We start from the raw sequence: 23,617 nt of genomic DNA on the forward strand, positions 1-23,617 counted from the left end.
TTCCCTTTTATATTTTCATTCCACTCAAAGAGCAAACTAACAAATATTTGCCCATGTTCTACTTCAGTGAATAACTTAATTTTCTGATAACATTCATTTCCATCGAGTATATTCACAAAGAATAGCTTGGAACTTGGTTCTTGGTTTAAGTGTCTTCGTTGTGCAGAAATGAAATTATAAACTTCTCTTAATGCTCTTGTTTGACCACCTCCTGAGCCACATATCATTTTGAGATTGCAGTAAATTGTTTTTCCATTGTTTAATTGATAACCATCAAAGTTTTCAGTCCATTCAAGGATATTTGTTTTTTCTTTACATCCTCCAACTTATTTGTAATTAAATTTATCTGCTTATTTGTTTTATCTTCTTTTACCCTGGTTATTTCTTCAAAAAACTTATTTGATATTTCTCACATTCTTTATGTTTCCCATTGAAATACCAAGGCTGATTACATCTCCACTCTTTGGTTTGGTTATTGCTTGGTTCTATCATTTATAAATCAGTAAAAACACGGCGGTAGCCTGTTAAAATTCCCAACCCAATATCTTAACACTTATACTTATAACCATAAGGGAGACTATTGACTCCATTCTCTAAAATATATCTTTTATCATCAAAAGCTCCGAAAAAGCTGTAGCTCAATCCTATAAATTCACTCATGACCTTCCTACCAAATTCATCTTTAAACTTACCAATAACCTTTTTATTCTTTCATGAAAACAACACATCACCTGCCTTATAATTACTTGTATCATATATATCAATATTATCAATCATATCCTTATATACATCACTTTTCTTAATTTCTAATATAAAACTATCTGTATCCATATATAACAATGACACATTATCCTTATACTTTGATTTTAAATTACTATAGTAATAGTCATACATTAACGACTTTGATAAGTGAAGAATTGATGTTCCTATACAAATAGGTTTATCCATTTCAATACCCTCTTTTTTCAAATGAATAGCACAAAAGTTCTCTGAAAACACCTCCGCTCGCTCAAAACTTGGTCTATTAATTAACTTTGAAGCCTGTTTCCAAGATGTAGCAAGTCTTATGTTTTGTCGATTCCTAACATTTTCCATAGTCTTTCCAAATACAGCATTATTCATTAATTTATAAAAGTCCTTCTCAAAATCTGTTTTTGCTTCTGTTCTCCTTTTTGTATTAAAATCAATATACTTCTTTAACTAATGACTTTGTTTAAATTTCGAAATCGGATGAATTTTCCTCACTCTCAACCCAGCAGATAAATATTGTCTCAAGTTCCTTTGATGCAAAACAACTTTCTTTATCATTAAATGTTGTAAGTTGTTTTTCTGGAGATTTACCTTTTATATTAAACGACTGTTAGTAATCACTTAACCATTCTTTTCTTGGACTTTCTTTATCAGGGGCAAAAGATAGGTCATGTTTGTGATGAAGTTCTTCTGGATATTTTAAATCAACCTCAAAATAATATCCAACTTCAGCTTCATCCAATTATTTTTGAGAGGAGACAACAATGTCTTGTAAAACTTTTTCATAATGTTTTTCTTTAACCCATTTATGTTTTCCATAAGGTAAAGATTGAGACATAGCCCACCCATACAAATTGTTATTATCATAATACATCAGGTAAGAGTTGTCCTCATTCTTATTATAATCAGGAAGATATTTGTTATTTGCTTTCGCATATCTCTTGGAACATACTTGAGATGTTCCTCCTCTTTTCACCTTCTCTATCATTAAAAGCATATCTATATCACTGATTAATTCCAAATTTTGTTTTGTCATTCTTAACATAGCACTCCAAGCCAACCCGGGGCTGTGTAATAGTGAACGGGTGTCTAATCCATAAGAATTTATATTATCACAGACTGTTCTAAAAGTTTCAAACACATCAACCAATAACAATACATCAGTTTTAATACAAATCATGATATTCTCCATGATTCTTTATATTCAACTTCTCCCAAACCTTTTTAGCTTGTGTATAATCTCTATTGGAAATATGAGTTTTATTCAACTTGCTATACAAACTTTCCCTTGAAGGAATTGTGTTTCTTTAAACTTCTCAAATGAATCCATAGTCATACGGATATATTCCCTTTTGTGATAAGAGATCAATCTCTTCTTGATTTGAGAATTGTGATTTAAGATTCGGTAAGTTTTTAATATTTGATGTGAAGTTAGACAATGGACTTGCCATAAACTTGTATGTGTCAAGAAGTCTGATATGGGTTATGTGGGATGTATGAATTGTTTTTGTGAATGAGATGTATTTTTGATCTGTGTTAGGAATGGCAGAAATATCTCCAGATATCTTTGAAAGTTCATTTATAAATAGATGTGTCATAGTGAGCGTTATTGTGAAGAAAGACAGGAATAAAGTTTGGGGGCTTGAAATTAAGATTACAACGGGAATGAGCTGAACCTCTATATTTTCCAGTAAGATGACAATGATCCCCAACTTTGACCTCTCCCTCAATTTTCTCCTCACAAATATGACAGATACTGTTCTTTCTAAATTCCTTTTCTCCCCCTTTGTTAATGACATTGGTTTATAGGTTTTAACCATTATTTCTCTTCATCTTATGCAGTCTTTTTCCAATCGTCTTACAAACTCCTCTGAGGCATTCTCTCCTCTATAAAGTTCTAACTTGTTGTATTCATCACCAACAGATGATTTGTTATAATAATAGAAACCACAAGGAGTATGTTTTTGATACTTATTTGTGTATGATTTATTTGGATTTGGAGAAACAGTATCTATCTTTTCAAGGATACTTTCAAAATCAGCATATATCACAAATGGATGTATTATCGATTTGTTTAAATCTTTGAATGATATGTTTGAACCTGCTTTTGGTAAATTGATTAAGGTTGATTTAAGATTACTACAATATTTTGAATGTTGATTTAATCGTTCTTTTGTGTGAAAGGAGTTGAGACATCTCTTACAAGGATATGTTTTATATTTTCTCTTGTATAGTTGTGATTTGGTTAATCTTGATAAATTTTTGATGAAAGCATTATGTGATTTTTTCCTCTGAAGTAAAGTAGAGAAGGTTAATGTGTGTTTCATCATTTTTATAGTTGTTTGAAATTTTTAATATCTGAACTGTGTTTGTATCCGTTAATCCATATACATTAACAGATAGATTATTCATTTTCTCAAATTTAGGAATATCTCTCAATGACATTGGAAACTTTAAATCTTTATCATTTAATGTATTCTTGTATTTCTTATAATGTTCAACCCTTTCAGGATTCCATTGTGGAGGATGTAAGTGAGCAAGAACAGACCATATAAAACATTTATTATCTTTGTTTTGAATATTAACAACCGCTTTCTTAAGTTTTATCTCTTTTGGGAAGTCAATATAAGAAGAAGCTTGAAGAGGATCTGATTTTAAGATGTGTATATCTAAAAATATAATTTTTGTGAAAGCAAATCCACTACCTACTACAGTGTTATCAACATCTTGTTCTTGTCTCTGGAGTTCATCGTAAACATCACATCTTACAAAATCTTGAAATGATGAGATAAAGTGAGGGTTTGTCCTCATATAGGGAGTAGTTTCATCACCTTCTCTTACTATATTCAATTTTACTCCCATATAAAACTTAAAAGTTTTCATTTCACTTAATGTGTTTTTAGGTCATCTCTATCATCTCAGTAGAGATGACCTAATAATAATAGTCTCGAAGTCTGTCCGTCAGTCCGTCCGTACGTCCACAATCAAACCGAGTGGAAACAAATAATCAATAGTGGAATGGATAGAGGTCGATGAGTCATGCACAACGATATAACTTTCAAGGTCGTCCAAGGTCGAGGTCAACGTCACGAGGCTGTCAAAGTTGCGAAAATCGTCGATTTAATATCCTATCTCCTCCCTCATTTATCAAGAGAGATCAAATGTTATTAGTGATTCAGATACTATGGACTATTATCTAGAACAACACGAGCCATTTTTTTGAAATTTGCTCTCGTTCCGATTTTATAGCCCTTCAAACTTCGCTCTGATTCCCCGTATGGGCCGTTCATAAAGTACATACAAAAAAAAAGTATTAAATTAAGAACCGGAACTCTCCGAGACAAAATATTACATTTGAAGCTTTTGTCAGATTTAACTAAAACAATGGAACACAAGTTTATATGCACACTTACTTTCATTTATGACATTAACATTGTCTTGAATGTCAATTTGTACTTTTATTTTCATAAATGACGTGCTGTGATATTAAAAAAAGGTAAATTACACCGCCAGGGACTGCATCGTCATGACTTACAAACATCGGTTCATAAGGAACTGCTGGCTTTGCAAGCGATTAGCAATGTATGAGGGGGGTGGGTGGGTGGTCACTAGCCTGCATAGAGAGGAGGGTGGGTGGTTTGCACCGTCAATGCAAACGTATGAAAAGCAGAGATACAAGTATTAGTGAAGAAGAGATTACAACTCATATTAATGTTAATCAAGATTTTGATGAAATATTTAATGAAAATGATTTATTTGAACACATCAACTTTAATGATGAAGAAATGGAAAAATTTCCCTGTTGACCTTTATAATTCAGTGAATGATATTTTTCAATAAATAAATGGATGCGAAATAAAGAGCAAGAAGATTTTAGGAGCATCAACAGTTGGTTTCAAAAGTTGTAAAACAACAGGAAGACATAAAGAAGAAACGCAGGCAGAAACTAATGGGTGAAGAAGCATTTGAAAGAAAACAAGAGAAACTTTTTAAACCACTTATAAAAACTTCCCAAGAAAAAATTATAGATGCTTCTGCAGTTCCCACAATCGAATAGACTTCTAGAAAAACTTCAAATGTTAAAAGATTTCAGTCAAATGATGGAGGAAGAATTAGAGCATGTAGGAGGATTAGAATATGATGATGGATTATTTCAACAACTGGAAGAGGTTAATCAACCCCCTGATTATATTTTGACGGCGCTTCAAAACAATGAATATTCAGCGGATTCAAAAACCAAAGCAGGACTCATTCCAACAGAACAACCTGCAAAATTTCATCTTGTTCAAGAAAAGGGATTGATATTTAATGATGAATTAAGGTTCTTGAGTTCTGCTCAACCCTCTGTTATACTAACTCTGAGATTAATGTTTCTTCTCACAAAAGATGGAAGACAAGGTTCAACTGTGAGGAATGAATCAAAGTATTTTGATAAACCATTGGATATGAAAAATAAGGATGATAGAGTATATATTAATCTGCTGGATTTTCTTAATTATATGGTTAGTCTATCTGGTAAAAGTAGGAAGAATGAGAAGGAGAAACGTGGCTATGCCGCCATTCAGGCTTTAAGTAGCCTTGGTTCAGGTGTTAGTTTTCTTCCAAATGACCCATCACAATTAGTTAATAGACTGTTATTGCTGTTATGTAGTAAGAAGGCTTGAAATAACAATTGTTTTAATGAAGCATCAGCCATTTTAGACCAGTTGATGAATATGAAAATAATTAATAAATGTCAATAAGAAGATATTTTATTCCATATATAAGATGAAAAGCACAATCCTTAGTTTAAGTTTCACAACAAGCGACCACACATCTTCATTCCCATACCCACTACAACTAGACGCAACAAAAGAATATGAGGCTTATAATACTTATAATACCTTGTTTACAAAAATATAATACAAAAAACTTATAATACCTTGTTTAATATCACCGAGAAAAATGACAAGTTTAGTTATAATCCGGGAAGTGGATACAAAACGATAACAGTTTCACCCAGAGCATATGAGATTTCTCAAATACCTTCCGAAATTGCTCGCCTTATGAAAGAACAGGGCTATGAACCAAAAATTATTGTTGTAGATATTCAAAAACATACTTCAAAATCAACGATTAAATTTAATAAGCTCAAATGAGCTAAGATCCTCTTCCTCTTAATGATGACGTCATGAAAACGAATATGACGTCATTGTGATGTATCAGGTTTGCGATAAATTATCTGTGCTAATGCCCGGCTTGATTCCTGCAAACAAAATTCAAACAGCTTGCCTAGTTTCGGAGATAATACGATAGGCGATTTCCATTAGCGGCGATATTATGACGTCAACTTTTTTTCTAGGAAGAATTTCCAAAATCGGAGATGGTTACTGCCTGCATGTGGGTTTTCTACATATACATGGCAAGTTTCACGAAGATCCGATGAAAACTCTGGGTTGTGAAACAAAAAATGTCAAAAATAGGAATGACGTCATAAAAATTGATATGACGTCATAGTGATGTATCGTGTGTGCGGTAATTCATCTCTGCTAATGCCCTGTTCGATTCCCGCAAACAGAATTCAAACAAGCTTGCCTAGTTTCGGAGATAATTTTTTTAGGAGATTTCCATTAGCGGAGATGGTTACTGTCTGCGCAGGGTACTTTTACATATATATATATATATATATATATATATATATACATATATATATATATATATATATACATATATATATATATATATACATATATATATATATATATATATATATATATATATATATATATATATATATATATATATATATATATATATATATATATATATATATATATATATATATATATATATATATATATATATATATATATATATATATATATATATATATATATATATATATATATATATATATATATATATATATATATATATATATATATATATATATATATATATATATGCCAAGTTTCAGGAGGTTTCGATGAAAACTGTAGGCTGTGAAACAAAAAAGTCCACAAGAAGAAGATGAAGATCAACAACGTTAGTAAGACTTAGAGATCCTCTCTGAGGATCTAAAAATGAAACATGCCAGTTTTACATTTAATTCATCATCAGAGGTGTTGGATTCTGAGTTGCTCTTGTAATGTCTCTCCATTTTTATGAGGATTCTGACAAAAGTGATCTCTTTGACATTACATTCTGCAGTGAAAACCATGCCTTCAGCCTGAACAACTGCAGTGACCTTTTCTGTGAGATGATATGCACTTTCAAATCACAATTTTGATGAGAGCTTATGGTGCTGGGTGTAATCTCATCAGTAGTGGTTGCATGGCTTCACCATATTCCTCCCAGTCATATCCTATTCACAATGGAATATTTGGTTGTGGTTCAAGTTCACTTTTTCAGATGAGGCATTGGTAGTTTCCCATTGGATGGGAAGATTCAGACTGTCAGCTGTCGATGGGAGATCCTCATTCTTGACCCGTTTTGTGACAGAGCAGCTTGTGTCTCAGCACATTCACGTCATCATTGTAGTATTTATTGTCTTGCATTTGGCAGATCATTGTGCAGCAGGTACTTTTCATCTCCTATGTCAGTTCTAGGCATTTTGTGTCTTTTGTGTCAATTGCCTTGCTGTACAAAGCTTTCCTGTGGGAACTGCTGCTGACATATTTTGCCAAACTCATTTCGGAGATTTATTTGGCTTTTCCCATTAAGAAGAGGACACTGATAGAGTCATCCTCTCATAGCATGTAGACAGCTCACAAATACCCTGAACAATCTTCTGATGCAAATCTTGTGCAAAGGAATGTACCGAGATTTGTAATTCAGGCCATTCTTTAACCTGAGAACCAAATTTACCTCCTGTAATGTATACACAATGTTGCTACATTTGTGTCTGAACACTTTAACGAAGCTCATCCTCGATGGATTCAAGCACCCCAAAACCCCTGAACACACCCTATTTACTGCCATCGACATTAATAGAGTTTCCAACACTGTACCCAGACACACTCATAGAACAAATTCTTAAAACAAACATGGATAACAATGATCAACTTTGGATCTCAAACCTTTTCTCTGGCAGACAAGCATGTGTTACACTCAACAATACCTATTCATCATTAAAAAAAAGCCTTCCAAATATTGTTCCACAGGAAGCCATTCTTCCCCCAGCACTTTTTAGCCTTTTCCTCCACGACTTCCCAGAATCCCCACCCCATGTGACAATCCTCATATGCAGACGCAGATATGCAAATATATATATATATATATATATATATATATATATATATATATATATATATATATATATATATATATATATAAATATATCGCAGTAGAGTTTGTTTGTACGTCCCCCTCTAGCGCCCACAGTTTGCAAGCTAGACGCTACAAACCATGTATTTTCTAAACCAGTATGATGCGGGAAAGGTTATAGGACAGGTCAGTTGTGCATCCAGGGGGCTCAAGGGTTATAAGACGGGTTAGTGGCGGATCCAGGGGGCTCGAGCTCACCATGTGTAGCGCCCACAGACTGCCGAGGTAAATTATAAATCCAACCTCACCCCCAGTGGTGGGAGAGAGAGGTGTGCCGGCAACCTGACTGTGCTCATAACGAAGGAAACGAAAGTGAAAGTGAGAGCGTCACTACACGAAACGAAAGTAACAGCGTGTTGTTTGCGACGAATACAAGTAATTTTTGTGTTGTCTGCGACGATTTTGTGTTGTCTGCAACGAATATACTACGTGCCCAACGTGTCTGGAAAGTAATATACGTGTCCAACATGTCTGGGAAGTAAGTGGTTTGAATATACAATATGGCACGCCCGATGCCACCCACAATTTCCTCTCAAGCTGCCGCAAATCCGACTCCAGAACAGATACCTCATGAGGTACGCATGCAAACTGACAGTATTCACCAGCAGTTACTGACTAAAATTTCCATCGTAAAACATGAACTGACCACAGCTGCATCTGACAAGGACACAAATGATGCAGTTGCCAGACTCCAAAACCTGGAGACATTTATTACGCTTGAGATGAACACTTTGAGAGATAAGCTGTACTTCATTGGTCGTGGATTTACAAATCAGCACATTCGAAGGATAACTGCCCAAGAGCACACCATTGCATATTTACGTCAACTTTTCCCTGAGTGTTTCCACCAGTGGTCATTCAGTCCACAGTCATGTAATTGATGCTGCTGTTAATCATATCTAGAATTTTCACATTTTCCATGGGTGTTTTCACCATGACACGTGACCATTGTCCACAGTCGTGTAATTGGTGCTCATGTATATCATATCTTTGAACGATACACTTAATACAGTTTATTTGTTTAAAAAAAAGACAGCTTTCTTCTCCCCAATTCCCTTCAGATGCCGAAAGACTGCCCTACTCGAAGAAACACGGCGGCTGTTGGTTGTAATTGCTCCCTGGATTCCCCTGGATCCATTCGTTCGTTCGTTCGTAAGCAAACATGCCCCGTAAGGAATGATTTGGACGTAATTCTGCTGTAGCCAATGCCAAGAAGAGGGCCCGAATGACAGACACAGAAGATTTGAAAAGACTGCGTCTTCTCCAAAATAAAAAACGCAATGAATCTGCCTAAGCAGCCGAGTCTCCGGAAAGCAAAGCTCGCCATCTTGAAGATCAACGTGCACGCGCTGCATCTACCCGAGAAAAACCAAGTCTGTTGAAACGAACGCTCGCCGTCTTGAAGATCAGCGTAGTCGAACCACTCGACAAAGAGAGCGCGATGCTGCCAATAGGCCAGCTCTCACTTATGACCCAAATGATCTCCATGTTAAAGCAAACATTGGGCCAATGGACAAGCTCTGCTGCCACTATGGTGCAAAAAAAATTCAAGGCAGAAAGGCCTGGCATTTGCTGCTCAGGAGGCAAGGTTATCCTGCAGCCATTCCCTCCACTCCCTCAAATCCTTCAAGAGCTCTTTTCAGGAGAAGGCCCCATGAGCAAGACCTTCCTGTCCAATATCCGCGAGTACAATGGCTGCTTCTCAATGACCAGCTTCGGCCACAAGGATGCCTCTGTGCAGGGATGGAACCCAAGCTTCAAGATTCAAGGTCAGGTGTTTCACCGCATCGGCAGCCTCTTACCACCACAGGAAGGCCAGCCCAAGTTCCTCCAGGTGTAGTTCCTCAACAGCTTCGCACAGCAGACTGAAATCAGGGGCCAGAACAGGCGCCTAAATCAACAGCTTCTCGGGAACTTGACTGAGTGGTTCCAAGACAACAACTACTACGTCCAACAGCTCAAGACCGCCAAAGACATCATAGAAGAGGACAATACTGAAGAATGGAAGATCGTGATCAGAGAGGACAAGAGGTCCCGGGGTCAGCATGAACAGCGATACAACGCCCAGACAGCAGCTGAGGTGGCCATCCTCATGGACAATGAACCAACGGAAAATCGCGACATCGTCATTCGCCTGAAGGACGCCACCCTCAAGAGGATCTCTGAGCTCCACGCAGCCTATGACCCACTACAGTATCCACTCCTCTTCCCTTACGGCACAGATGGTTACCATATCTACATCGCCGGCAGCAATGGACCCAAAGTGACTCAACAGCAATTCTACAGCTGTCACATCATGGTAAGGGATGGCAACTACCTTCTGTAAGGTGCGTGCCTCTTCCAACAATATTTGGTCGATGCCGACTGTAAGATTGAGACTGAGAGACTTCAGTTCTTGCGCCGTGAACAAAAGGCTCTCAGAGCAGACAGCTACATCAGCCTAAGAGACTCCATCCTGGCTATTGATGGCAACCCTCGGCAAGTCGGCCAAAGAGTAGTAGTTCCGGCCACCTGCACTGGCGGTCCACGCTACATGTATGAGAGACAGAGTGACGCCATGGCATATGTCCGAAGGATGGGCCGGGCTGACTTCTTCATCACCGTGACATGTAACCCACAGTGGCCAGAAATCGCGGACAACCTCCTGCCAGGTCAACAAGCACAGGACAGACCAGACATGGTGGCATGGGTGTTCCGCCAAAAGCACAAGAAGCTGATGGAACCGATTGTGAAGGAGGCTGCCTTTGGCAAGGTGCGCGCTTGGCTGTACAGCATCGAGTACCTACCACACGCCCACAACCTCAACTGGCAAGACCCACAGTACAAAATCAGGCCGGAAGAGATCGACTTGGTCATTGTGGCTGAGATTCCCGACAACAACAAAGACCCATAGCTTCACAAATTGGTGCTGTCCTACATGATCCACGGCCCCTGCGGAGCAATTAACCTGAACTTGCCCTGTATGGTGGACCGGAAGTGCACCAAACATTTTCCCAAGAAATTCCTTTAGTGCACAGAACAAGGCATAGACAGCTATCACAAGTACCAACGCCGCAAGCTGGAAGATGGCAGACACACAGGCAACATCAAGATGCGACAGCGAAGCAAATGCATCAATCAAGAGGTTACCAACCAGTGGGTCGTCCCGTACAACCCACTCCTACTGCGGGAATTTAATTGCCACATCAATGTGGAACTCTGCAGCAGCATAAACGCCATCAAGTATGTACTCAAGTCTGTCACGAAGGGAACAGACCAGGCAGTTTTTGAGCTGCAGTGAACACATCACGACAATGACAAACAGACCGACCAGCCAAGAGTGGTGGACGAGATCGCTCTGTTCCAAAATGCGAGGTACGTGGGCAGCTGTGAGGCAGCCTGGTGCATTCTGGAGCACCCAACGCATGACCACTTTCCACCAGGGGTTGACTTGGCCGTGCACCTCCAGAACGGACAAAGAGTAATATTCACCAAAGCCAACGCAATGAACATAGCTCAAGGGCCACCCTAAGCCACCGCCCTTACTGCCTTCTTTGAACTATGCAACAATGATATATTCGCCAAAACTCTCAAAGACGCTGATGTCCCTGAGTACTACACTTGGAACCAAAGCATAAAGAAGTGGATACGGCGCAAGAGGGGTGTCCCATTAGATGGAAACGACCCACAAAATGAGATCTGGTGGGCTCCAGCAATCAGCCGCATCTACACCGTCAGACCAACGGCAGGAGAATGCTACTTCCTGCGAATGCTCCTCAATGAAGTGACCGGTCCAACATCCTTTGAGAATCTGAGGACAGTCAACAACCACATCTGCGATACATTCCGAGAGGCCCGCCATATGAGAGGACTTCTCGAGGATGACCAGCCTGGCCATGGAGGAGGCCACAGTCACCCATTCTCCAGCCAACATGCGAAGTCTCTTGGCGATCATCCTCACAGCCTGTGTCCCCAGCAACCCAAATGACCTATGGAGACAGTTCCGCGATCACCTCTCAGAGGACTTCCTCTACCAACACAGGCGCCACGTGAACAATGCAGATGCAGACTACAATGACAACATTTACAACCAAGCCCTCTGCTGTCTTGAAGACAAGGTCGCTCTGATGGGTGGCCAACCTCTGCAAGCCTACGGCCTCCCTGCACCACAGCATGACACGAACGAGAGGCTTTCCCGAGAAGACCAGAGGGAAGTGAGCTATGACCGAGAAGACATGGTGGCGCAGGCAGAAAAACTCCACAACCAATCTTACAGATGATCAGCGCACGGTCTACAAGACGTTCCTCGAGATTATGCAACAGAGCGATAACCGTAATAACAGCCACCAAGGCAACATCATGTTCTTGGATGCCTCAGGTGGCACGGGCAAAACGTATCTGATCAATCTCATCCTTGCTAAGATCAGGTGCCAAGGCGAGATTGTGCTGGCAACAGCCTCAAGCGGAATAGCCGCCACTCTCCTCCAAGGTGGCCGAACAATACACAGCACCTTTAAGGTGCCGCTCAATACGCACAGGATGGACCAGCCAATGTGCAAAATCACCTGCAGCTCAGCCATGTCTGAAGTCCTGAAGGACACATCAGCCATTATCGTAGACGAAGCGCCCATGCCCCACAAATCGGTATATGAGGCGATTGACCGCACTCTTCAAGATATCACCAGCATCAACAGACCAATAGGTGGCATCCCCACTCTCCTTTATGGCGACTTCAGGCAAATCCTGCTGGTAGTGAAAAATTAGGACAAGGGCAAGCATTGTCAACATCACCCTCAAGCAATCCCACCTATGTACCCATGTCAAAATCATGAAGCTTACCACCAACATGATTGCTCACCTTAGTAACGACACTGCAGCTGCTGACTTTGCACACCTGCTTCTGGACATTGGAGAAGGTCGACTCCCTCTCGCTGCTGAGCCTGACACCATCAACATACCACCTACACTTGGAAAGTGTGTTGTCAGACTGGAGGAACTCAGGGTGGAGGTCTACTAAAACTTGGCAGCCAACTACAACAGGCCGGAGTGGTTAGCAGAATGGGCCATCGTCTCTCCACTTAACACCAATGTCAACCACCTCAACACTTGGCTCATGAATGAGTTCCCCGGAGAAGACAAACAGTACAAGTCAGTGGACAGTGCCATGAGCGATGAGGAAGCCGTGACCTACCCTGTGGAGTTCCTCAACTCCCTCGAGCTCACCACACCTACATAAACTGAAGGTCGGCTCCCCCATCATGGTACGAAGGTCCCTGGAGCCACCGAAAACCACCAATGGCACCCGGTGCACAGTCACAAGACTGCACGAGAACGTGATCGAGGCAACCATCTCCTGCGGCCCTTCCAAAGGTCAAGTTGTCCTCATCCCAAGGATACCACTGATGCCTTCTGATGCTGAACTGCCATTCCAGTTCCGCAGGCGACAGTTCTCCATTAAGCCTTGCTTTGCCATGACGGTGAACACGTCACAAGGCCAGACTTTCAAGGCCATAGGAGTTGACATCTCCGCAAGCTGCATTTCCCATGGAATGTTTTATGTGGCAGCATCTCGCACTGGCAACTCAGCAAACCTCAGCATCATGGCTCCCAACAATCATACCAGAAATGTAGTGTATCAAGAGGCACTGCAGTAATCACACCAGAAGTTGAGTCTGTTTTAAACTGCAGGATAACATCAACGGTCAGTATACTCCAATTACCCATTCAACTTGAAATGAACAGTTTCTCATTGCTTATTAACCCCCTCAGTGCGCAATTACACCGTCGCTCTTTATCGTACATCTATATCGCCCTCGCACTTGAGGGGTTTAAGTGGTTAACCCCGCAGCACAGCGCGGGTACCCCAGCTCGTGTGTATATATATATATATATATATATATATATATATATATATATATATATATATATATATGTGTGTGTATATTTACACAAAAAAAAGAAAACAAATGCAGGTGAGCGACCCGAGACAATGGGGAAGTACGCTTCCTATGTGTAAGCATACGAAGCGTACTTCCGCATTGTCTCGGGTCGCTCACCTGCATATGAGTTTTCTTTTTTCTTTTCTTTTTTCATTTATTAATATTTTCATTTACAGATGCTTTCCGAAGGTTCTGTGGTTATTTTTTTCCTTAGTGCAGCAGATAACTGCAAAAATACTTCGGTTTGTGATGCAAGCATGAAATTTGGCACAAATACTCTTTGAGGTCCACTTTTTTCAAAAAAGGCGCTGGCCATGCAAAATTCCAAGATGGCGACCATTTTTCAAGATGGCCGCCATATGCACAGAAAATTCCTCTTCTGCAGCTAAATATTTGAAACAAAACACAACATTAAGGGTGTAAACCAAAGTTTTTTTGTGTCTAAGATTTTAGCATGATTATTCTTTGCAATGTAACACCTCACAGCATGGTTGTAACAAAGATGGCATCCAAGATGTCTGCCACAAAACCAAAACAATGCTCATATTTAAGAAAATAATAGACATAGACTCATAATTTTTGGATCTATACCTCGGTTTTTGGGATCAACGAATAGGTGGACATGGTTTTAGATTCCTAGTTCCCATGCATACTGCTGAATCAAAGATGGGAGTCCAAGATGGCTGCCACAATAGCTATAAGCCATTGTTGACGAACTAGCGTATCGAACAAAATCAAGATTTTTTTTTAACGTTTACTAACTTGATAGATATGGTTCAGATATGGACAGAAAAATTCTTCCCATTTTGCAAAGGGAAAATCAACCATGGACGGTTAGTCGTTATAGGAGATGCTGAGGCCATGCTCATGCAGCATTTCTACCAGGCTTCTCTTCCTGGTTTTGGCAAAGATAGAGAGACCCATGTACACTGGGAATTGTGTTTCTCTGTCTTTGGAGTGTCTGTGTGTTGCTGCTCCCTCTTTGTATCAGGAATAGCAGTTATACTGCAGCAGCTGGGAAATGGCCTGGTCAGACTTTGAAGCCCCAAATCTCAGCTGTGATTTGATGTCTGCTCCATGTTCAACCATCACGACAAATTGAAGGAGAGTGGGTGGTATAGCATCTTTAACACAGCCTTCAGGAAATCTGCCATCAAATCTTTATTGATGGTCTAGTATGTGTCGTCTCAAGATTTTTGCAGCTTTAGCCATCACAAGTGCATCAGAGTATTCTGATGCTTTTGATAGTGACAAAGCCACATCTTTCTGGAATGCTAAAAGCACACCTCTTCCCTTTTTGTGAGCTTCAAGCTCAGGGATTTCAGCCAATAATTTATCCTTTAATCTGGTGGTATTGACAGTGGGAGTATCAACAGCCAGTTGTGCCAGACGTTGTTGGTATAACTGGTAAATATCTGCAAGGGGGAAGACTGTGGGACCGTCTGAATTTAGACTGGTTTCAACAATGTAATTCACCAATTCGGAAAGAACCAGTGGGTACACATCTGGTTCCTCCTTAGTTTGATGTGAGTCTTTCTCAAGACTTCTGAGATGGTATCTCTCCCTGTTGTACAGAGCAGTGAGACAGGCACGATGGTATTTTAGTTCCTGGGCAATGGCATCTCCACCACCCAGTTTTGCAAACAACGTGCCATCATTCAGTGTTTGAGCAGACTCGTGCAGCCTCTTGTCCAAGTTCATGGTCATTACTTGCCTAAGGTCAGATTCAGGTGATGTCTTTTCACACATAATACATACTTGACCATCATGGCTAGTTCGTCGCTGCTTCACATGCCCTTCATCTGTTTCACTACCACGAGAGTCGGATCGACGTTTCTTGGCACGATCGAGTTCAGTGTTATTAAATAACAACCGACAACTCATGTGGTACTTTGCCTCATTCCTTCTCAGCGTCGCCTCTATACCTCCACCCTCATTCAGTCTAGCTGGGTCTAAAATCAATGGGAGTGCACTGATCTCATTGAATAGAGGTATATTGGTCGCAAGCATTGTATACCCATCATGTTCTGGGACATGATGGGTAGGAGGGGAAGTCAGGGCTTCATTCTTTTTGTCTTTTTGGCAAAGACAGCATCTAGTCCAGCCTGTTTGCCTCTTGGCTAAAATTGGATTCGCATCTGCCATTTTGATTATGGCCGAGGATTTATCCTTTTACCACCTCAATCAACGCACATTCCTGTATGGGATACGATTAGGTTCGGGTGACCTACACCTAGCCCGATCATTCATCCAGTGTCATTTAAGTCCCGTGTGATCTGTACACCATTCGGGTAACTACATGAGCAAGTCATGTATAGCCCCCTTACCCTTGGCTCAGCTCTCCCGCGCTGGTACACCCCGTCAACTCAGACGCGGCTATCTAACTAAATCTAATAACTACAAACTACTGTTTACTCGCTACTGGATATGGGGCTGTTAGACAGCATTTGGGACACTAAACTAAACTATCCTACAACTACTAGTCTATTACTACAGCATTAGTAAAGCGAGATCAGCTGACACTGAACCCCATGCTGAGTTGCACAGCAGTGACATCACCAGTGTGCCCTGGTTGTGCGCTGACATCACTCCATTATAATTATGCTAAGCTTTCCTCCACCCTCTAACATGCAATCTGACAAAATAAGTAATAATTCTAATGAAATCCATTAACTTTATTACCTATTTGCCAACGTATAGAACTTAATATTTCTATGTTTATTCATTGATGAGATATGTTTAAGTTTTACGGTGGCCATCTTGGACGCCATCTTTGTTGTGACAGGTAATCTATATTAATATTTCGGCATGCCCCTTTCTTTGTTCCACCATCAGATTTTTGTTACTGCATGAAATGAAACAAGATTTGGCACATATACTAATGATATTATTGTCTTCCTTAAGAGGCCCCTGAAAATTCGTTTTGATGCATTTTCACAAACTCCAACGGATTCCATTCAAATTCGGTACGATTATGGCTTTTGGTCCAACTTAGGTCATTGGCTATAATTTTTTTCCATAACACTTCCGATATTCGAAAAAATCGATAAATCGATATCCCTTATGGGATTTTCCATTTAAATCCACTCAAGTTTAAGGCCTACGGGGGACGCAAATTTCCACTTTGCCCCGGGCGCTGTTTACCTCCGCTACGCCAAGCTGTTAAGGTTAGGGTTTGGGTTAGTGTTAGGGTTAGGGTTAGGGTTAGCTACCATAACACTAACCCTAACCCTAACCCTAACAGCTAACTCTAACCCTAACAGCTTAGCCTAACCCTAACCCTAACAGCTAACCCTAACCCTAACCGCTAACCCTAACCCTAACTGCAACCCTAACCCGAACCGCTAACCCTAACCGCTAACCCTAACCCTAACTGCCAACCCCTAACTGCTAACCCCTAACCGCTAACCGCTAACAGCTATTCAGGAAATTTGCAAGAAAGCCCGGGCAACGCCAGGCTTTATTGCGAGCCCGAGCAACGCCGGGCATTACAATTAGTTTTGCAATATATGACAAACAAGTGAACATTTATGCAATAAATCAGAAACAAAAGTATTTTACCACTAAATTTTGTGAAATGATCAATGATTATTACCAGCTTGATTTTTCTGGAGATACGGCTTAACAGCCATCTTGAAAATGGCAGCCATTTAAATTTTCAGCAGGAGCAATATTTTTGCATAAAGAGTGATCCTTGGAGACTAGAGATCATTTATGTTAAATTTCATGCTTGCATCATAAGATATTCTGATGAAAATAAGAAAATATCTTCAGCACAGTTCCTGAAATATTAGGATTTATAGATTTAATGGTGGCCATCTTGGACACCATCTTTGCTTTGACCATTTGATTATGTACTAGAGCCCAGACAACATTCCTATTAGATTCTTTGACCCCTAAAACCTAGGTATAAGCTCAAAATATTGTCTTTAATCCAAATACTTTCTTTAGGAATAATAATTTTCAATTTGGATGGCGGCCATCTTGGAAAATGGTCGCCATCTTGATTTTTTTCTTGGCCAGCGCCATTTTTTAACACAGTAGACCAAAGAGAGTATTTGTGCCAAATTTCATGCTTGCATCACAAACCGAAGTATTGTAGGGGTATTTTGCAGTTATCTGCTGCACTACCTGGTGTATCGGCTTTGATGTCCATCGACACACAAATTACCGTGCTTCCCCATTGTCTGGGTTCACTCACCTGCATGTTTTTTTTTTCATTTATTTATATCTTCATTTATGAATGTTGTCTGACGATTCTTTGATTTTGTTTCCAGTGTACCTGTTTCGATGTCCATTGGCACGCAAAATTTCAGCTTTCTATGTCACCTGGAAGCTACCGATCTTTAATATCAGTCAGTGAGTCAGTGGTTAGAAAGAGCTTTATATATTAGATGTATATCTGCTGCAGTTTTCATGAAAACAATATGTTCTGTGTTTTACCAAGCTTAAGTTTGAGGAAGGTAGTTCATTTTCCACCACACAGATGTAGTGTCGTCACTGTTATTTGTGTTTATCAACACAGGATGGCTCAAACACTCAAATGAGGCTATTAATGGCTTTTTGATCTCATGCTATGTCAAGCTTTTTCTGTCATTGGTGTTCCTATCACCTTGTTCCACTTTTGGCCAGTGTTGCTCGTGTTCTACTGGAGGAAAAGTGCTTTTCAGAACATATCTTTTCGGCATCCCTGATGTTCAATGAGAGCAAAATGCAGTAGGGATATAACATTGAAACAATTAATATGGTCATGTGTACACACCCCCTCAAGCAGCCGTGATCGGTGATTGGCAGAAAAACGCACATACCGAGGTCTCTTTTTGAGAGACAGCTGAGTTTAGTGCCCAATTTGGTTGGTCGTTCACCCAAACGATTGTCGAGCGATCCTATTCTGAGCATAGGCTAATCCCACGCTGGTTATCAGGATTTAAATTTGATTAAACAATTTCTCCCAGGGATCCCCAATATACCAAATCAAGAGATGCATGGGAAATGGAGGACAGAGCAGGCACACACAACTTGCTACGCAATAATTTATTAAATAAACGGACACAGACACCTAAAACTGAAATGGACATATCCAGTGGGACAAGAGACAGATGATGAATGAAAAGAATAAATAAATAAATCCTTATATTAAATTTAAAACTACCCCTTCTGTACCATAGGGCCTGGGCACCCTCGCACACATTCACACCGAACCAAGCGGGGTTTTTTTATTGTTCAAATGTCCTCGAAGGAACAGCACAGAGAACAGAGCAGGCCCGTACCAGGCAGAGATCATGGCACCAACACCAATAGTATCCCCAGCAAAAACGAGAACAAATGCCTCTCCTCTGGTCTTCAAATGTAACTACCCTGCACCCCACAAATGTAACAATATTTTCTTGTTTTGATAAAACAGTGTATTGCTCGAATTTAAATGAAACCACTGCATAATCACCCCTCGGGCCATATTTAATGCCATCAGGCCCCCCTGGCTTGGGCTATATGTAAAGTTTACTGTGTATAATCACTTCCGTTGCATAGTACTCTAAATGATAAGCATTTGCAGCCGAAAGCATGCATTACTTATGAGAAGCATTTTCTGGCGAAACAGCCATTGTACATGCTTCTCACAGCCTACTGCATGCTTTCTTTCTTCAGCCCATTCTTCAGCTACAAGTACTGCAGCAACATGTGTATAACCTCCAGCAGCAGGCCCTGGCACAAGGTGAGGAAGGGGACTAGTAGTGATAAACAGAAGAAAGCAGCCTAAATTGCACAGCCATCTCTGCATTATTTATGTTGGGAGAGTATGAAAATTCAGAATAATAACATTATAAAAAGTAAAATAAGGGGACAATAGGAAAGAAAAGGGAAAGAAGGTTTAGTAAGGGGAATGTATGAAACATTTTGGATTTGTATTAAGATCAAAGGCTTAAACAGTAGTTCAAGGGATGTGCATTTGCCTTTGAGCTGTCTTGTCTGGGTTTGATTCGTGAGCTGACTATAAACCGCCACTGTCACGTTTTGCAGGCAGGGTGTTGCATCAATGAGTGCACTGTCCATTACATGGGATGTTAAGTCTGGGTTCTGTTACCAGCATCTTTTGCTGCTGGATGGTAAAACTTCCAAGCTGTCTTTCACAAAAAGTTGGCCATTGTGTGTTGGCACCCTGGTCAAATTCCAAATTTCTACCCTGACTACTACTGCTTAGAAGACAAGGGCCAACCACTCTGGGTATTTTCTTGTCATGAGACTTCTTCAGCAGTACCAATGCTATGAGAAGGGTATAGACTCTTAAGAACGCCAATACTGAGATAGCAACAGCTCAAATTAAGGTGGATATACAGTATCTGTATTGGCAACTTCTAACCTGGTGTTGGCTTTGTGGTTAGTGGAGTGGCTTGGGATCCTAGGGTCCTGAGTTCAAGCCCCTGTTGGCCGCTAAATTAACACCAGGGGTTGACTCAGCCTGTCATCCTTCCGAGGTCGGCAAAATGAGTTCCAGTGTAGCATCCAAAAGGCTGCACACAAAGGGAAGGGATATTGATGGATTTATTTTATCTGGTATTGGTGTGGCTCAGGCATGATTGGCCGAATGGCCTCGTCCTGTGCAAAATTTCCTTGTAATTCCTTGTGATATATTATGATGGAGGAGAAAGGTAGATGCTACTCACACTTGTTTTAACATATATTGCAGGCCTTCTTCCTAATGACATGTGGAAAGACACAAAGAAAGCACCAGGAGAAGGAGGTACATCCACTCACACAGATGACACTATGGTCAGCCCCCCAGCATCAAAGAATTGTGTTGGAGAACCATACAGACCTCAAGGCTTCGCCACCACAGCTCCTGTACCTGTATCCAATTTTGGAAGACCATCATCTGCCCCCATAACATCCACAGGATTAAATGGACGTCCAGCCTCATGGAAAACTATGTAAGGACTAAGGTTTGCTTTGGCTTAAGTCATTATTCCCTGGCATCAGATATTTGTGATCACATGTAAACTACCAATAAAAAAACTTCGAATTAATGATGCAGAGATGGAAAATATTGCCAGAAACTCGTACAAGGGCCTACACTTGCAAAATATACCATCATATGTATTTAATTTGAACCAAAACTCAGTGTAAAAGGGGGGCATTTATGAGTGAGTGAAGGACAAGAGCCTTAAGTTCATGGCCAGCAGCATCAATTGTCCTGATATTAGCCAAAGGAAATACATGAGGAAGCAAATGCAGATTGGATAAACCTCAGCTCTCTCACCCTTCACACTGATGGGGAGCTTCGCTCGGTTGAAACAGACAGTCGGGAACAAAGAACTCAATGGTGTGGTTGCATTTTACTATCAGTCCAAAGCTTGAAAAGCTCATTCTTAAGTTTCGCCAGATCAGACTCGTATCCTTGCCACCGAATTGAAGCGGAATCACATTGCACATTTATTTAGATTTTCGAGTCCTCGTTTTATGAGATATCTCCCATCTTACTTAGGATGGAAACATGACTTAAGAATGAATGGAGATCAGACTAGTTAGAATAAGAATGACATTAATTAGCACGAATAACACCATTAATTAAAATAATGATTACAAACACAGAAATTGTCATAAACAAAAGCTGACCATACATGTAACTTGAATTGGCGACTTCAGAACAAAACTGAATCAGACTGAGGGTCTTAAGAATCATATTGAAGTAATTGGTAGTGGCTGTAATTAAATGTATCAAGCGGTAAACATGTGAGGCAAAATGTTTGCAACCATTTCAATGAAACTACAGCAAATGGATGGATGTAGGCTACATTGTATGAACGACATCTGAAATTTTGTCGACAGTCAGTCATCTTCATTGTCTGATAGTAGAGACAGGTGATCATCACTGTCACAATCGCTGTCATTCTTCATTTCGTCATCGAGCTTGAGCTTCTCAGGGAGCTGGGGACCCTCAAACCAGACTATCGCAGAAGCCATCTAATAGCTCCCAACCCTCATCTGCAGATTGATCCATTTGTTGCTCATCAGCATGTGTCTTGCCCACAGTCTTTCCACAAATGCTGATTGCTGCATATGTAGAAGGAACTTGGTTCTTTATGGTGGTAAAACTGCTGGCAGCGATCCCCTTGAATTTGTCGAGTGCATGTTGGGGTTTCTTGGATGGACAATCTGCCTTATTCAATGAGGTCTCATTCCTGAAACCGTACATGCTACACATGAATGTCTCAATGGCATCCAGTGCAGTTTCATCAAATCTCTTCTCGCAGGCCAAAGTAGCGAACGCCTCCTTAAATTTCTCACTCACCTCCAGGCATGTTGCTGGTCGAACTTTCACCAGCCTAACGAAGGTTGATATGCAGTCGCATCTGGGGAAGACATGGAAGGCAGTGCATGTACTTCGTCCTATTTTCTCTGCAATAGAAGAAATATCCACATTTCTCCTTTTTGCTCCGAAATCCATGTCCATCCAAATTCTGGCCCAATATTTGTGGCAGTGGAAAAAAAAAAAAAAAAGAGTATGACAGCAATATCGGTATCTGAAGCTCTCACAACAACGTTGCCACTGAATTCCAGAGCTGTTGTGATTTCCTTGATGTGGAGGCACAAGCGTGTATCAGCTTCATGATGGTTGCTTCATAGGGCCTTGACCTCCTCTGTGATGACATGATTGTTCATTTAACTAATCCGGACACATTTGTCATAGCCGATGAAAACCTAGCGATTTGAGATAATGGCTCCATATTCACTTTTTCCCAGTTGATTGTGAAAAGAGGGCCACTTCAACGATAATAATAATAATAATAACAAAAATAATAATCATGCTACATTTATACAGCGCATGATGATAATTTAATATTCTCCAATGGCTTGATTTCTGACCATCAGTTTGTATTCAGACCAGGTCTCTCTTCCCTGGACATGTTGCTTCTGCTTTCCCACAATGGATGCATGTCCGAAATGCCAAACATGACATCAGAACCATCTCCCTAGACATATCACAAGCTTTAAATATGGTCTGACATCTCGCACTTCTCACCAAACTCTCTTCTTATGATATCCAAGATGATCTCCACTCATGGCTCGTGGACTTGCTCTCCTGTCGCAGTCAACGCGTGGCTCTTAATGGGTCTCTCTCATCTCCTCTTCCTGTCCAGGCTGGAGTTCCCCAAGGCAGTGTTCTAGGCCTTGTGATTTTTTCTGGTTTTCATCAATGATCTCTCCGACTCTGCCCTACCATCTGTCATCCCTCTAATTGCGGGGCAGCAGCCTCTTCGCGCTGCAGACCTGGATAAAATCATACGCTGGTCAAACACTTAGAACATGCCTTTCAATCCTGACAAATCTCACATTCTCACTATGTCTCTTTGAAATGACCATCTGGAAAAAAAAAACCCCATCTAATTTCTGAACAATCCTCTTGAAGAAGTCCTTTCATTCAACCTTTTGGGTCTCACTATCTGCCATGATCTTTTCTCGGAAAGCCATATCTCCAAGCTGGCCTCCAAAGACAATTGCCGACTGGGCATCCTACGTCGTGCAAAGTATCCTACATCGTGCCTTTCTTGGCACACCTGAGCTTTTAACCACTTACAGAGCTTTCATCCGCAGCCTGATAGAGTACTGCCCTTCTTTGTGGGGTGGTGTGCCTGCCTCATACCAAG

At 40.5% G+C, this 23,617-nt stretch overlaps 1 protein-coding gene across 12 annotated transcripts in view; it reads left to right on the forward strand.

The window, feature by feature from the left end:
- Nucleotides 1-23,617, forward strand: part of LOC147018531 (forkhead box protein P1-like) — a 227,106-nt gene that overhangs the window by 147,158 nt on the left and 56,331 nt on the right. For 11 of the 12 annotated variants that reach the window (XM_085898257.1, XM_085898261.1, XM_085898260.1 and 8 more), the window contains 2 exons: nt 19,620-19,686; nt 20,659-20,899. In XM_085898257.1, coding sequence (XP_085754383.1) covers nt 19,620-19,686; nt 20,659-20,899 — 308 coding nt within the window. The remainder of the gene's footprint in view (nt 1-19,619; nt 19,687-20,658; nt 20,900-23,617) is intronic. The other variant, XM_085898265.1, reaches the window with a different exon arrangement.

Source organism: Eptatretus burgeri, chromosome 10 (genome assembly GCF_056783735.1).
Source record: "Eptatretus burgeri isolate ZD-2024b chromosome 10, Ebu_testis_v1, whole genome shotgun sequence".
Taxonomy (NCBI): domain Eukaryota; kingdom Metazoa; phylum Chordata; class Myxini; order Myxiniformes; family Myxinidae; genus Eptatretus; species Eptatretus burgeri.